The following is a 17,126-nucleotide window of genomic DNA, read 5'->3' on the forward strand; positions in this document are numbered from 1 at the left end:
GGAAAACATTTAAGACAGTTGTGTTTCGTCTGCTTTTTCAAAAAAACTCACAGTATTATTAAACAAATTAATTTATGCTTAAAAGAAAGAAATTAGTCATTTAAATATCTGAGTATATTTTGTAAAGTTATTTATTTATTTTTTGTTTTGTCAGGTTTATTTATTTCAAGTTGAATTGCAGGTTTCCTGTGAAAGTGCAGTTTTGAAACATAGCGGGCATGTTCGTGGCTGAGATTTCTGAGGATGGTGCAAAGCATTGGACTTCGGTTTTTGAATGTGCTTTTGCAGGTTTGCAGTTCGTTGGCAGGTTTGCTGCTGATTTTCAACTATTGACGGCTGGTGGACATCAATAATTGCAGGAGTTAAGACATTGGAAAGATGTGAAGACCACTCTCGCTTGTTGGATAGAGATGGAACCAGTAATTTTGTATAGAGGGCTCGTTTCTGTGACCTGTTCTAGCCATTATTTCATGGGTTTGATGTGGTTCTGACAGTTGAATTATACTGGATGTTCTTTTTGGCAGATTGATACCTTACTGACCTTTATCAGTGATGGTTGTGTGGACATTCTGAGGGCATTTCCTGGCCATTAATACCCTCTACAGCAACCAATCAGAAGACAGCATTCTCATTCTATTACTCTGACAAGTTCATAATAAGTTATAAAACAGTGTTTTTAATATTATAGGCACCTTTCTTTAGCGGTTGCCTCTGACGATGGTTCCAGTTGGATTTGTAGCTGGACTGGGGTGTTTACACTTCAACCTGTGTAGCTTCGAAATGTTCTTCTTCTTGTTATTATTATTATTATTATTATTATTTATTTATTAGCAGACACCCTTATCCAGGGTGACTTACAATTGTTACAAGATATCACATTATTTTTACATACAATTACCCATATATACAGTTTTTTTTTTACTGGAGCAATCTAGGTAAAGTACCTTGCTCAAGGGAACAGCAGAAGTGTCCCCCACCTGGGATTGAACCCACAACCCTCCGGTCAAGAGTCCAGAGCCCTAACCACTACTCCACACTGCTGCCCTAATTTTACTGTGATTGGCTGCAAAGACAACAGGGCTAGCCAGAGATTGGATATGTTGTTGGGTTGGTTTTTCTTGTGTACAGTTTCCTAGTAACTGAAGACACTGTATTCTGGGAGATGTAGTTGTTAATGGAAATTTTAGGGGAGACAGACAAGCTGTGCAGCAAAATTGCTATGGGTATTATTACGCATTCAATTTAAATTTAGTGTGTATGTCAGATTTTTTAATAAGAACATAAGAACGTTTACAAATGAGAGGAGGCCATTCGGCCCATCTTGCTCGTTTGGTAGTTAGTAGCTTATTGATCCCAGAATCTCATCAAGCAGCTTCTTGAAGGATCCCAGGGTGTCAGCTTCAACAACATTACTGGGAGTTGGCTCCAGATTCCCACGATTCTCTGTGTAAAAAAGTGTCTCCTATTTTCTGTTCTGAATACCCCTTTATCTAATCTCCATTTTGACCCCTGGTCCTTGTTTCTTTTTTCAGGTTGAAAAAGTCCCTTGGGTCGACATTGTCAATACCTTTTAGAATTTTGAATGCTTGAATCAGATCACTGCATAGTCTTCTTTGTTATACTAAAGTTATTTAAAACTGGATAGGAACAGGTCGACATGTGGGGCATGTTACCCTATCCTCCTTTGTAAAAACTTGTGAAAAGTAACCATTTAATATATTTGCTATTTTTTTCTCTTCGTCTATGATTTTGCCATTTGTATCTCTTAGACATTTTACCTCCTCTTTGAATGCTTAAAGACGGCAGGTACACAGCTTATCTGGACCACTGCCTGCCCATAAATACTTCTTTAAGACCATAATCAGTACGAGTAACGAGCTCCTGCACACTTCTAGTATAAACCACGATGAAGCACAGTCAGTTCACAGAATTAGCACAAGAAGGAGTTGGTGCATGCATTAGTCAAAGCATTTACCCACCTGACTTCCTTATAGTTTTAACGATAAACGGCTGGTTTCATAGACCCCTGATTAGCAGTAATCTTGGACTACTCAATATTAACTTAGGTTAGTCTGGGATTAGAACTACAACAGAGTCAAAGGACTGTACAGACATTCTAGATGACCAAACCCAGCAAGAGCAAGAGTGAATGCAATAGTGTCACAAGAGAACAATGGGTCTCAAAGCCATTCTGGAAGCTTTCTGGAAGCTGTCTGCAGCAATGGAATAACTTCCAGGTCCCCTGATTAACTTGGGTTTTAATTTTAATTTTAAAAACAGCTACACCTTATCACAGAGCATTTTCTATTACTGCTGCCATCTGGCTGGGGACACAACACAGGCGACTGATACCGAGCCGCACCCAATCAGAGAGCTGAGCGGAATTCAGGATGACAGCACAGGCTTAATGATACTGAACCTTGAGTCTGAACAGTAAAGTTGAACTACCATGCAAATGTATTACAGTATACGGTACATTTTATAAGGGGTTTATACTGCTCTACACCCTTAGGATGGGGCTGTAAAGAGAAATGGCTGCAGTGCATGTCCAAGCTTACCTCCAGTCCTGTTTTTCATGCAATAGTGTATTTAACTGATAATGTTGGCTCTTAAGGATTCCTGACAGCTGAATCTCAAAACAAAAAGGTCTTGTGGCAGCTCAGGGCTCTTATGGGACTGTAAAAGTGGATTATTACTGGGGGTGGGGGGGTCTTTTGTTTGTGCAGACTCTAGGGCTAAAAGGTCAAGCAGTCTCATTTTTCATCTAACCCAATAACTCCCTGCCTTGTCCTATTCAAACACATATTTGCAAGAATTCTTTCGGTTCCCCCAAAATGAACCTAGGCCTTGATCCCCTGACTGCACTACAAAAAAATCTTTTGTTTCTATAAATAAATTCCTCTTTATCATACAGCTTGCATTATCAAGCATTTTAATCCCCCCCCCCCCTCCCCTCCCCGTGCGGTTAAACTGTTTCTCATTCATATCCCCCCTCCACACTCATCCAGTGCGGTTCCACAGACGCTAAGGGCTTGAACTGCTCTTTCTTGTAAGTGGTATGCAAATAATGCATCGGTCAATCTTCTTGAAAGTCCCGACATATAATGATTCTATTCTATACTAACCCAGATGGAACTTTATAGAGAAGAATGGCTTGCACTGCAAAGTGCCGACCGAAACAAGGACAGCGTGGGCGTTTCATTACAAGAGTGTTTACCGGCTACATCAAACTGATCCCAAATAAAAACGAGCTGCATGCTATGTGGAAACAATGACTAGAAGATCACACAGGCTAACCTCCAGTTGATAACAGCAGTGCCTGCAGGAACAGTGCTGGGTGAGCTATGTTTGCCAGTGCACAATATGGATTTCGGGCTTTACCCCATCGTTAACTCTTATTTTTTCAACGTTGCATTTTATTTCTTTTTTGATATTCTATTGTAGCTGACAGTTCCACAGTCAGCTACAGCAAGCCCACTAATGGAGAAACCTGACTGGCGAATACACACTCTGACCTAGTATTTTGTATGATTCTCAAAGCTAAAACAGCATGTTGTTTTTTCAATGTATTTTTACGCTAATGGAATACTCTAATAACTAAGAATTATTAATTATAGAGAATAAAAAACAAGCATGTAAAATAGCATCAGTCAATTCAAACCATGAAAAATCCAAACATGTTTTTGAGGATGCTATTGTACTTTCAGGACAACAAAACGTCTACTAGTTGGAAAGTCACATCAAGATAGGAAGAAATAAAATAAGAATATGTGTCTGGTCTCCTGTGCTAACCACTTCAATAATGAAAAAACTGGCTATTCCAGGACACTCCACAGCTCTGCTGCCCAACAATCTGACTAATATTCAAATATCTTCCACCACACTCTCGTGGTTTAAATTGGTATGCAGATCTCTAAGAGGAAATTCCCTTGGAACTCTCCTACCCTGAGAACCTCAGTAAGTGTGTGCAATGAAAAGGAGAAATATTTATTCCATCTGGGACTGACTCTATATTCTGCACCAGTACACAAATGAAAGCTTAGCCTGCCTACAATCTCCTGACAAGCATACAATTGACACCATGCGGGACTCTATAGTCCACTAAGTGCTGTTTCTTAATTTGTGTTGCCTTTAGTAGCAGTATCTACAGTTGGAGTGAATGCATATCCCGCATGGCAGTAGCTTTGCACCCAACACATTTTACGAACAATGTTTCAAATAAACAAATTTAGGGAACATCACTTCAGTGTGGATGTACTTCTACATTGTGAAACATCATCTAACCTGCAGTAATACTGAACAAACTGGAAGTCAATGTGAATAGCAACCACCTGGACTTCAGTTCAGCTAACCACATCACTGCAATGGAAGAGCCTGTGCTAGGCTGGAACACCAGCTGTACATACAGTTAGACACTAAGGGTGTGACTCTCACAGCTTTACTTTTCTCTCAAATTGTTATTATAGAAAGTAAAGAAAAAAAAAAAAAAGCACCAATTACAATTCCCAAACCTATAAGAAACAACTTGAGACTACTTACAAGACCCTGAATGAAATGTGTCAGTTAGTTAGTAATTCTGGTCTGGGTGCAATTTTACATTTCTGAAAAAAAGGTGCGAATGATAAAGATCATTTCACTCTTGAGATTCTAGCCTTAAGTGTTATCAGTGTTCCATGTATTTATATATATATATATATATATATATATATATATATATATATATATATATATACACACACACAGAAAATACATACCTTGTTAAAACTTCCTGTCTAATCAGCTCCTAAATTGTTTTAGGTTTGCTTTGTAAGGTTAATATTAGCTTGTCCAGTAACTAATTCTGGTAAACAGCTTCTCTCTCTCTCTTCTCTGAAACCCCCAGGGATTAGGCAGTAAAAGTGGTCCAGAGTTGTATGCTGTCGCGCAGAGCTGTGCCTGCTTCCTGTGTGGGGCCGCTCTGGCACGGCTGTGTGCGGTGGGCTCCTGTGCTGGGGGAGCCCCTCGCACTGCCAGCGCCCGTGATTCATTGCTGAGGAGGAGGTGAGGGGGCAAGCCGAGGAGCTATCCTGGATGGGATAGAGGGGCTGACTCAGCAAGCAGAATAGAAACCACAATCTCAACTACCACCACCACCGGGCTAGCTGGGACATTACTGCCAATCAGGACGTGCAATTCGATTCCAATTTACTCGAAACTGCAGTTTGGGCTTGGTTTCAGAAGCCCACTGCCACACCCTTGCAATATTATCCAGAATAGGGACTTTGCTGGGTTGGCAGGTGGTCCTTACATTTGAACATTTATATATAGACATATATATATAAGAAATAGGCAATATAGGTACACAAAAATTAGAATAATTGATAAAAAATCTATTATAACAGGATGTTTTCGGACTACAAGTCCTTCTTCAGCTGGATGGAAAAAGCAGTGCTGTATATATATATATATATATATATATATATGTGTGTGTGTGTATTTTGTATGTGTATTTTGTACATGTGTTTTGTATGTGCATTTTTTGTGTGCATTTTGTATGTGTGTTTTGTATGTGCATTTTATGTGTGTGTTTTGTACGTGTATTTTGTATGTGTGCTTTGTATGTGTATTTTGTATGGCTCTTAAGAAGTCCCTGTTACTTGTAAGTCTCTTTAAACCAAAAAGGTTCTGATCCTGACCAAACACAACTAACCACTGTGACTGCTTTACAGTCTGTACCTGTGAAGAGGCCCATGATTAAGAATTACCAGAACAGCAATCCCTCACTGCTACCACCAGACCACAGGGCACAGAGCAGCCGCGCCTTCCTGGTGCCAGACTGGAGCACTAACAAGTTAGAGAGCCGTCACCTCCAGGGGCCAGCTCCCTGGGCTGGTAATTACACAGCAGTGCCAGAGCAGAAATCCACGCTGCAGCCAGAGCAGGGGGTTAATGATGCACTGATTAACAAATCCCCTTCTGCTGCTACACTACAGACATGACAGAGACTGCACACAACACCTGCTGTCAGACTCCAGCTGTACATTACTGCAACTACAGGAGCCTGCCGGTTACGCATTTGTGTAAAGTTAACATTTTCAACCGTTACATGTACCTTACTTTTGAGATACTAAAAGTATAAAAAAATAAAATCTAAAATCAGTTGCATTTGGTCTTGCAATAAGGATTTAACAGTAAAAAGAAAAAAAAAAAATTATCCAAATGCAGAAAGGTGTATGTTATCATATATATATATATATATATATATATATATATATATATATATATATATATATATATATGTGAATGTTTGCAGCACTCTCTTTGAACACAGTATACAGCTATGGCCAAAAGTTTTGCATCATCTAGAATTTTAGGATTGAGACATAATTTAAAAAAAAAACGATATGAACATAATTTAGACTTTATGACGCAACATTAATTCATTATATGGGGCGATGCAAGTCTTTTGGTCGTAGCTGTAGATGCATCCCTGCATCTGCTCTTCAGACAGCAGAGCTGCAGTTCAGTAAGCAGCCTCTAGACTGACAGCCCTGGAGGCTGCGACTGTCGTGTTACCCAGCCCTCCTGCGTGAGCGTCTATCAGGGAAGCAGCCACCGCAGTCCCCTCGCACAGGCCCAGCTCCCAGGCCGCCTTGCTGCTCAGCCCCGCTCCCAGGGGAGTTCCTGGGGAGGACACCTGCACTCCTGAAACAGAGACACCAGGGACAAGGGATCAGGACTAGGCAGGAGATTTGGGAATGTATTATTCAAAGCTATTGAACCAGTGCTTGTTTTCAGACAGGAAAAATAAATAAAACACAGTTAAACATTAAGGTTTTCAATTAAATTTTCCTACCCTAAAATGAACTTTAGGTACACTTTTAGTTGCTAATTATACATTTTCTTAACTCTGAGGTTACTACAAAGCAGCAAACATTGAGGAAGGCTTCTCATCAAAATGTTTGTCAAATAATTTTATAAGTTTCTTTTACTGTTACTACATAAACCACTGAGTGTTTAATAGGTATCCCAGTACCTCATATGCTCTCTGTGTCAGTCCACCTGTCCCACTGTTTCAGTACATTTTAATACTTTGTTTTTGTGTTTTGCATTTATATTTATTTGTAGGAGTAAATGCATGTACTGTAAATGTGATTATCTGTCTTGTTAATTTGTTTATGTGGTACAAATTCTACATATGCTACAATAAAAAGCAACAAATTCTGGTTGCCATTAAAAAGGAAATACCCAGACCTCACTTGCTAATTATCGGCTTGTTAAAAAAAATCTGCACAAGGGGTACTGGACTAGATTGCCAAAGCTATTTAGTCCAAATCCTCATTTGCGCTGTTTCTGAAACAGCGATTCTAAAACCAATAAGAAAGAACTTAATACTACTCACAAGCCCCTAAATTTAAAGTCTTGGGGTTGTTTATTTCAGGCTTGGTAACTGATAATGACAGTTCAGAGAAAATAGCTTTGAGAACTTCAAAATAAACTATAAAACTAGAACACTAACATTCCTGAGATGAGTGCACCAAATTGCAGCATTGTGATCAGAGCCAGAATTTCTCTTGATTTCCCGGTACTGTAATACTTTGAAATGAAGGTTAAGTGCAAGGTTAGGGTTTTAACATTATAAATATCAGACCCACCAAAGCAATGGTGTCCATTTCCATTTTCTAATAATATTGTGCACTCTCTGGGGGAAACACCAGTTCTTGAATGTACTTGAAACATGGGAGGTATAACAAAAAACAAAAAAGACCTCCAATCAATACAGCTATCTTGGAGTTGATATCCTCGATGCCACAATATCACTCATAATGATCGTGGTGCTGATTGCATTTTGGGGACTGATCAGAGGAAAGGGACAGGTGGTAATGTTTGTGTTTTATATAGCAAGTGGGTTTATCATTTTGCTGTATGTCTGTACTGTATGTATGCCTGGGTTTATTCATTTGAAGCTATTAAAAAAGTATCATCTCTTCAGTTTTGCTGCATACCTTGTATTACTGGAAAACAACTGTTGGGAAACTTTGTGAAGTAATGGTTTTTCTTGTTTACAGTTTGGGTGTATCGTTTATGCACTGTATAGCTGTAAAGGGAGGGGGGGGCAGGGCTATCTTGTAAGCCTGCTGTGTTGTAACTTTCTAATGTCTATGAAAAAGCGAGACGGGTGAATCATGTGGAAACCACTGCTGCTAAAAGCTCGGCCACTTGGTGAGGAACTCCCACACTGGGGAGGCGGAATTAAAGAAATGCAAAGTCCAAGTTTAACTGCAAACAATGACATGGCCTTTAAATATCAAACACTTGACATCTGCATCTTTTTAAATCACATTACAGTACAGAACTGAAATGTCAGAAAATATACATGAAAAGGTCCCTGAACGGCCTTCGTGTAATCTACTGTATATCAAGTCTAAAATACTCTACAGCACGGTAATCTTCTTGAAGAAACTTCACGATTATTGCAGTTATGGCAACTTGTTTCCTGGCAATGTGACAAACCCACCTGGATTTTACTGTAAATATCTTCTATTTGCATTGATTTCAGTTCCCCTTCCTTAACATTTACATAACACCTCCAATGATGTGTCATTCAATTACATCATAACTTTTGATCTATTATTGACTATTTCTTCAAGAAGGTTAAAAATGCTGTGGAAGTCGACAGCAACAGAACAGTGCGTCGACTACAACAGTGGACACAAACACAAACGAGGCCACTGACACACACAGACACGGACAGTAAAGCATTCTGACAAGATGGAGAAAGACACTTTGTGGAAATACTTGCAAGAATGAGATAAACGCATTACCTGTTATATGTGTTATGAGAAGCTTAGTATACAAATAAAATGTGAATTAATACAGTAATTATTTTAGGACTACACCACTGAAAGGGTGGGGCTGAAGGAAGATAGCAGGTTATGTTTATATGTGGTGGAGACTCATGCCATATCAATTAATATTTGCAGAAACAGAACTGAGTATTTAGATGATAAAACCTTGATGTTTCACCTGTACAACAAGTAAACCGGTTAGTTTTGTTTAAAGGGTTTCATCTTTATGGGAAGTAAGCCTAACAAAATAAAGATTATTAGGGGTAGTATTGTAAATGCTATTATAACAGCAAGAGAATTTATTATAACAGCAAGAGAACATTCAAAGAGGAGGTTAAATGTCTAAGAGACACAAATGGCAAAATCATAGATGAAGAAAAAAAAATAGCAAATATATTAAATGATTACTTTTCACAGATTAGATAAAGAACAGAAAATAGGAGGCACTTTTTTACACAGAGAATTGTGAGGATCTGGAACCAACTCCCCAGTAATGTTGTTGAAGCTGACACCCTGGGATCCTTCAAGAAGCTGCTTGATGAGATTCTGGGATCAATAAGCTACTAACAACCAAAGTAGCAAGATGGGCTGAATGGCCTACTCTCATTTGTAAACTTTCTTATGTTCTTATGTTCTTATGTAATGGCAGGAAGGAAGCATTACGTTATGTTAAAACTAAAACCCATTTTTAAATACTGTACATTCAAAAATCAATTTGCAGGGGCTCCCGAGTGGCGCATCCAGTAAAGGCGCTCCGCGCGGAGTGCAGGATGTGCCCTATAGCCTGGAGATCGCAGGTTCGAATCCAGGCTATGTCACAGCTGACCGTGACCAGGAGTTCCTAGGGGGCGGCGCACAATTGGCTGAGCGCTGCCCGTTCCAGCCTCCGTTTCCCGAGTCGGCGCGGGGGTTGTGAGCGGTGAGCCGGGGATACAGATAATAATTGGGCATGCTAAATTGGGGTGAAAATCGGGGTAAAATAATTGGCGACGACTAAATTTAAAAAAAAAAAAAAAGAAAAAATCAATTTGCAAGGACACAATGGTACACGAAACTGAAAAGGTTACTCTTGAGTGTAAAATCAGAAATAGATTTCTCAACCACGAGAACTGATAACAAATGCCTTCACGTTTTCTTACTCTTAGATTTCATCACTTGCGCTGGGTCTCTATGCCACAGGAAAAGACAATGATTGATAACCAGCTCCCTCCTAAAGAGAAAGCATATGCCTCTATTAAGAGGTGGTCTCATCCCGCAGGACCTCAACCCCACAGTATATTCTGTGAAATCTGGGTGAACCCTAATTGTAAATGTCCTTGCTGCTATTCTATAACTTGCATTACAATGGCGTATTAATGTATATTAATGCCTGTTACTAAAGTGTAAATTGCGAACTTAATCCAACTCAGACATCAATCGTACTGTATATAGTTAACTTAGGTAGGCTGGTAACATACAACCCTCTCACTTCGGGAAGTTCAAAAGTAGAGCTAGCAGTCAGGTATGGGGTCAATCCTTGCTTTTTCAATTCCAACTCTGTTTCCTTTTTAAAATCAATTCCCAATTCCAAATCCAATTCCCATTCCAACACATCATTGATCAACATTGCAATTAGCAGTATTCTGTTAAAATGAGCTTCTCTCGGTGGCAACACATTATCAATTAAATTGGCTTCAAATGAAAGCAGTTGAACAAACCACAACAATTATTATGTCTCTAATTAAAATATCAATTCCAATTCCTTTGAAGGAATTGCAAATAGAATTGGAATTATCCCCAACCCTGCTAACTAGATACTCATGACAAAACCAGCACTATGTACATGCAAACACTGTGACATACTGTATGTATGTATGTAGAGACAGACCCCTTACACACCCACATTCTTCTGCTCCCGCTAACCCTTGCCAAAGAATGTCCAAACCAGGTTTCATAACAATATGATAAGCTGTTCTCTGTATACGTGTCAAACTGTAAATAAGAAAGGCTTCATTAGGATCTGTTTCTATATCAGTTATTTACCCCAAAGATAAACAGTGACCTTGTCCTAAACCCAATACATTAATTATCCAAAACACTACTCACATACATTATGGTTTGACCTTTGCATTAAATAGCTGTGCATGTGCTTTAAACAAAGTGAAGTGAATCAGCCAGCTACATTTAAAAGTTCAATATGTATAACTTATTTATGAAGTGTTTTCAATACAGTGGGGCGATCTAATTCAGGGGCATTCCCATTGGTAACTTGGAAATCTAAATCTAACATACAGAGAAGCATAAGCATAAGGAGGCTGTGTGGTCCAGTGGTTAAAAAAAAAGGCTTGTAACCAGGAGATTCCCGGTTCAAATCCTGTCTCAGCCACTGACTCTATGTGACCGTGAGCAAATCACTTAACCTCCTTGTGCTCCGTCTTTCGGGTGAGATGTAATTGTAAGTGACTCTGCAGCTGATGCATAGCTCACACACCCTAGTCTCTGTAAGTCACCTTGGATAAAGGCGTCTGCTAAATAAACAAATAATAATAATACGTTAAAAAAAAAAAATCTGTAAAATCAAAGAAAAATGCTGCTGTGTAATGGTAAATGTACAGATTTCATTTTTTATTATTATTTATTTATTTATATTAATTGCAAATTTACAGAACATTTATTTTTTACAGATTAACATGCAGCAATATATAAACTGAAAAAGAGTGGCCCTTTCGCTAAAGAATACGTTTGAAGGCACATAACTTCTGCTCTCTCCAGGCTGGTACTGTAAAAGAAAACACTACTATTTTTTTTTTTCTGAAAATGTTTATGCTAAAGCTGCTAGGAAAGAGCAGGACATACTGTAACAGCAGGAGCTTCAAGTAAACAAACAAGTGAGACAGCGGAATATCCAGCTGCCTTATGTTGGTAACTGTGTGGTGCAACCGACAATACAGAATGAGATTGTGAGCCCACAGGGAGGGGCATGCAGCACGGACAGCATTACCAGCAGTACTTTCAAAAACAACACATGCATGCTTCAATGAGGCCTGTTCATTGTAAGCTGGAAAGTTTCAGACGCCCTCAGCATAATGTCAACTGCCACCAAATCGTGACAGGTTAGCGGTGTCAGAACCAGAGAGGTACCTTTGAATTCATTAAAAAAAAAAAAACAAAAAAAAAAAAACATACTAGTTTGAGTAGAACATGCCTTTGAGAAAGGGTTAAGCCATAAACCAAATCACCAGCCCCTTTTACTTTTTTTTTTTTTTTTAGAAATTTTGCTTAAACTGTGGAAAGTTCATCATCCAGCTCTCCTACTGAATTGACTATAGCAACTTGTATTTCAGCTGCACATGTTTTTTTAATGTTTACAATTTATGTCATGTGTATTTTTCTGATCGCAGAGTGTATGGAGTGCATAGTCTGTTTTGTAACTAGGTCATCTCCTTTTTCTGGTTTTGTTATCTTTCCCTGGGTTGAAAAAGCAATACAGATACAAAATGTAATAATTGTGTTTTTTATTTAAAAATATGCCAAACAGGAGAATATCTGGTTGGAATCAGGCCTGTGTTGTTATAATTCATTTTAAATGTTTTCAATATGTTATTAAAGGGATCTGCCCGAGTAGTAATTTATTAAGCCTGGCAATCTCACCAGAGCCCTCCACAAACGCAAACAACACCACAGCATTTTACAATGGTCGTTTTTCAGACCACCTCACTTGAGAAATCAGTTTTTAGGAGTCTTTTCAGAAGCTGGCCCCCCGGGGGTTGAAGTAGGACATTCGTTTGTCAGCCGATCTAAGCAGAAACAACAACAGAGATTGACAGAGAAGACAGGTAGGAAATAAAATATTGCAGATTACATACAGTATCCCTTTAAAAGTAGTAAAGCAATACTAAATGTTCCAGCTCAGCAATGAATTATAGATGAGCAACAGGGAAATGCATGCAATACGACATGATGCCTGCAAAGCAGAAGGGCTTTCTAGGTTTGTGTGTGGCGCACTGCAATCAGGCCCAGTATCTAACCACACTCTGGGGCTGTGGTGCGTGTGTGTGGGCTTGCCGTACCGTCTCTACTCACACGGGTGTCCCAAAAAGGTCACAGATCAGCAGATGAGTGGATCCTAAAGCGCTCTGATATATTGGGGTCGGGTAAACTCACAGCGATGCAAGAAAGCTGCAAAGAACCACAAGAAAGGCGTTGCCACAGGTGTCGTGAGTGTGCAGGGGTCTGCAAAGCGTATCTGGGAAACCCAAACGGTTTTTTGTTTCGGTTTGGTGGTCCTCCTCTGGAGATTCAAATGTCACTCCCAGCCCTCTATAAAGGTTATAGTGTCTTGGAAGGGTGAACCCACACTAGAACTATTATCAGAAGCCCATACAATCCTGCAAGAACCACAATTATTTCTTACACTGTGGGAAGCCCATCAAAAAGCCAAAGCATTTGAAAGTTTTAAACGCTTCTATATTTTAATTGAAACAGAAAGGGCTGGGAACCCCAAAGTGAGCATTAGAAAACCACAGCTATTGCCCACAGGGTAGTTGACACTTAGGCAGTTCAGTTGTGTTTTGTCATGTAAAAAGCTGTAAAATAAAAATGTTTCTGGAAGTTCAAAAGTTCAGCAAAGTTTAAGGCCCATACAAATAAAAAAACAAGTCTTTTGATCAGATAAAAAGTAACAGAGTAATTGAAGTACGTCTCCTTGAGTTATCGCACCATTAAGTGGTTTAATAATAGACACAGAGTTTCACATGTGAAGGTATAAAACCACTCTGAGCAGGTCTGTTTGCAGTACCATCTACGTAATTGCACTAATGGCTTAAATTTGAAAGATTTCCATGGGTTAAAAGAAGTTTTCATATTGCAGAGCTGGTCTGTGGAAGCTCTGTCTCTGCCCAGGGGCTGCTTGGTAGGACGCATGCTGCACATACTTTACCTATTTTGGAATAGTCAGACACCAAATCCTCCAGGCCGATGGTCGTCCAGAAACTGTCGTCCCAGCCTGTCTCTGAAGAGTAGGTCCATTTGCAAATCAACGTGCAAAGAGACCTGTAGAAAAAACATCCATAACTTCAAACATTCGATCATAAACCCTCAAGTAAAACTGAAACCGAGTGTAACGGGCTGTGCTGCGTGATGCACTATGAGAAACCGAGTGTAACGGGCTGTGCTGTGTGATGCACTATGAGAAACCGAGTGTAACGGGCTGTGCTGTGTGATGCACTATGAGAAACCGAGTGTAACGGGCTGTGCTGTGTGATGCACTGTCGTTACGGATTCTGTCCTGTCGGTGAGATGAGATGAGGTTAAAAGTGCTAAACCAACAATGCAGACGAGCATTGTAGTTAGGGTTAGGGTCCTGGCTCTTTTGCTCACTTGCGGTGCGTGGGGTTGCCGGTTCCCGCCCTGCATTCACCCTGTTACATAAGCAGCATATTTAGTTTCATTTTTTAAAAGAATAAAATCACATATTATTAACGTTATGAAGACACCGGCCAAAATAATTATTTTTATCAACCTATACCTCTACTGGGATAAGATTCAACTGGAGCATTTTTCACCCCTTTATTGCATCAACCTGTTTGTAGTTACCCCAGGATTACTGCTAGAAATAAGTGGTAAACAAAAATAAAAAAACCTCGAGGTGTGGCTTACCCCAGCTGCAGGACTGCTCAATCCTTAATGTCATACAAGAGTTATCTTTTAAATGAGAATTAAACAACTTGAGAGTCCCTGGATTATATTACAAAGTCAATCAGTTCTACTGCAGTTACCGATATCTGGGGTAAGAATGGGGGATGCTATGTATGTACTGGGGGGGTGAGAGTGCACTGAAATGTAACAGTGTGCAGCATTGTGGAACTGCCTTGAACAGCATTTAGTTTGAACATACTAAATAATTGGTATTTGATGGGTGTTAGGTCTCTGGCAAATATAACACATAATTAAACGGGTTGGCTGCTCTGCTAGTTTTGTATTTATTTAGTATTAGTCCATGCTCTATGAATGGAATCAGTTGACAGAGGTAATTTCTCAAGCAGTGAAATGCGGGGGACCACGATTACAATGGGTAGCGCTGCCAAGCTCAGCTAAGTGTGCACAAAGGTAAAGAACATGTTGCAAAGGTAAAGAAGCTGTTACAGCACACGGCATTACAATGTACAGCACTGTGTGGGCACAAGCATGGTCAGGACTAGGGCTAGTGTTTCCACATACAGGTCTGTGCCTGCCCTTGGTATACAGGCCTCTCGGGAATGCAGGAGGAAAACCTACCATCCACCGGCCTTAACATATAGCAGAGTAAGATCTCAACACAGGGCAGCAGCAGCGACCACAGTTCAATTGTGACTGTGTTTACTGGCAGTCGGCCAAACTGTGGGTGTGTTGCGGATTTAAAAAAAAGTAATAATCAGTTTGGCTTCTACAGTTTAGTTTTGTTTTTCAACCTAAACAGTTACTGGAATTATAAAAAAAAAAAAAAAAAATACACAAGTTATAATATATATGGCCACCTCAATATACATTGGATGATTTTCTGCGTTCCTGTATATATCACTTTCAGTCACGATTTTTTTTTTATTTTTTTTTAGAATTTTTAAATCAGTTTGTGTGAACTCTATAGAGTTCGAGAAGTTGCCCTACCAAAAAACATACCTGCATTATAAAATAGTTACATAGATACAATTCTGCACCCAGTAACTGAACATAAATACAAAGAAAGATTTGGCACGCTTGTCTCTTCAGAGAGTACTTGGATCACACAATATGTGAAGTTCCTCTTTTTCATGCCCTTTGTTTTAACCGTCTCCTTACAGCCGCCAGCCTTGTTGAAATCAATGCTATCTTGCTACAGTGTAGTGTTACTTTAATAAACAACCTTTATCTGTTTTATTGATGGTGCCTGCTTCTCTCTGACCTGTGTAAACGGTGCGCTCCATCTTACTCAAGGGTTGTGAAACTACACATTCTTGCCAGGCCCATGCCCATGAAAAGCAGTATATTCACTGCCAGACTGTCCCTTATGAAAGGTTACCTCAGTGTTCTCATTCTTCCTCTCCATACAGTAGTTCTGCCAAGTATTTACCAGGGTTTGTCATTTTTTAAATGTATTTGTTTATTATTATGAATATGCATTTCTGTACCTCTCTGGGCATTACAATGCTTGTATATGCTTTACCATGACTGTGTCAGGGGTGTCCCATTCTGCAGGTGTACTCAGTCTTCACATTAGCAAAAGCTGTGCGAAAAAAATACCCAATAAGAAAAACAGCCGTTCAACACCAACTCATTTGGAAAGAGCAGCCTACATATGCAGGAACTGGCTACGTTTAGTACACATTGAAAGCAAGTACTGTAAAATATGTACTGGGTGGCCTGTCTAGATAGTTTGCATTATATTTTTTTCCTGGCTATGCTTGTGAAAACGAATCCGCTGTAGGTGAACAATGCTGAAGAATCTGAGTCAGCTGCCACTCTAAAAACGCTTACATGATTTGGCCTCCTCGTCGCTTGCTGAGTCATTTTTTTTTGTCTGGAACTTGACAATCCTTCACAAAAGATCCCAAATACTAACCAATCTGCAGCTCCTGTTTTAAACTCCAGATTCTTTACCTATGAATCACAGAATTCCAGCACGCTCTCTTAAATGTCCCTGCTGGCAATGATCTGGGTACACAGCAGTTTAGGGTTTTATTCAGATTCTGCACTGGGGCTGTCACCCAGCCTCCAGGGAAGAGCAAGGGAGACACAAGGGGTAAGAGAACGTCGACAAATCCCTCCAGAACCTCCTCTTTTGTCTCTGAATTTATTTCAAGTGATAATAAATAAATCAATAAAAATATCAATGAATTAATAAAAAAATATTGAAGATTTTAAAAGGCTGGTGACAAAATCCTATTTGCTTAATTAAAAAAAAAATACAATTTACTGAATAAATGACACAGAGTAATGCAAACAGCACTCGTAATGTATCACAAAATTTTGCGTATCCTTTTAGCCAATAAGAAGCAATGCAAAGTGCTGCTAAACTCTAAGGGCCAAACCTGAATGACAGTATAATTTTATACAGACACCTGAATGAATTTTGCTATGGTTGCAAGCATCAAGAAGCATGTCTGCTCATAAAGTATGTAAGATGAACCTGACCGTACAGTAGACCCCTCCTCATCACATTGCCTACAGCAGCTGGTTATAGTTACCTTCACACATGCACGCTCCTTGGTAGAGGTAATTACCACAGCTTGTCTTACCACTATAATCGAGTAAAGGGATTCTATTACTCCAGTCTTGCATGGCCTTCACTTGCTGCCTGTGTAA

General features: G+C 39.5%; 1 protein-coding gene across 2 annotated transcripts in view; it reads right to left on the reverse strand.

The window, feature by feature from the left end:
* fggy (FGGY carbohydrate kinase domain containing) overlaps positions 1-17,126 on the reverse strand; it is a 65,348-nt gene that overhangs the window by 31,563 nt on the left and 16,659 nt on the right. The window contains exons 6-7 of one of the 2 annotated variants that reach the window (XM_034005724.3): positions 13,747-13,859; positions 6,556-6,684 (exon numbers count right to left, since the gene is read on the reverse strand). In XM_034005724.3, coding sequence (XP_033861615.3) covers positions 6,556-6,684; positions 13,747-13,859 — 242 coding nt within the window. The remainder of the gene's footprint in view (positions 1-6,555; positions 6,685-13,746; positions 13,860-17,126) is intronic. The other variant, XM_059031481.1, reaches the window with a different exon arrangement.

Source organism: Acipenser ruthenus, chromosome 10 (genome assembly GCF_902713425.1).
Source record: "Acipenser ruthenus chromosome 10, fAciRut3.2 maternal haplotype, whole genome shotgun sequence".
Taxonomy (NCBI): Eukaryota; Metazoa; Chordata; class Actinopteri; order Acipenseriformes; family Acipenseridae; genus Acipenser; species Acipenser ruthenus.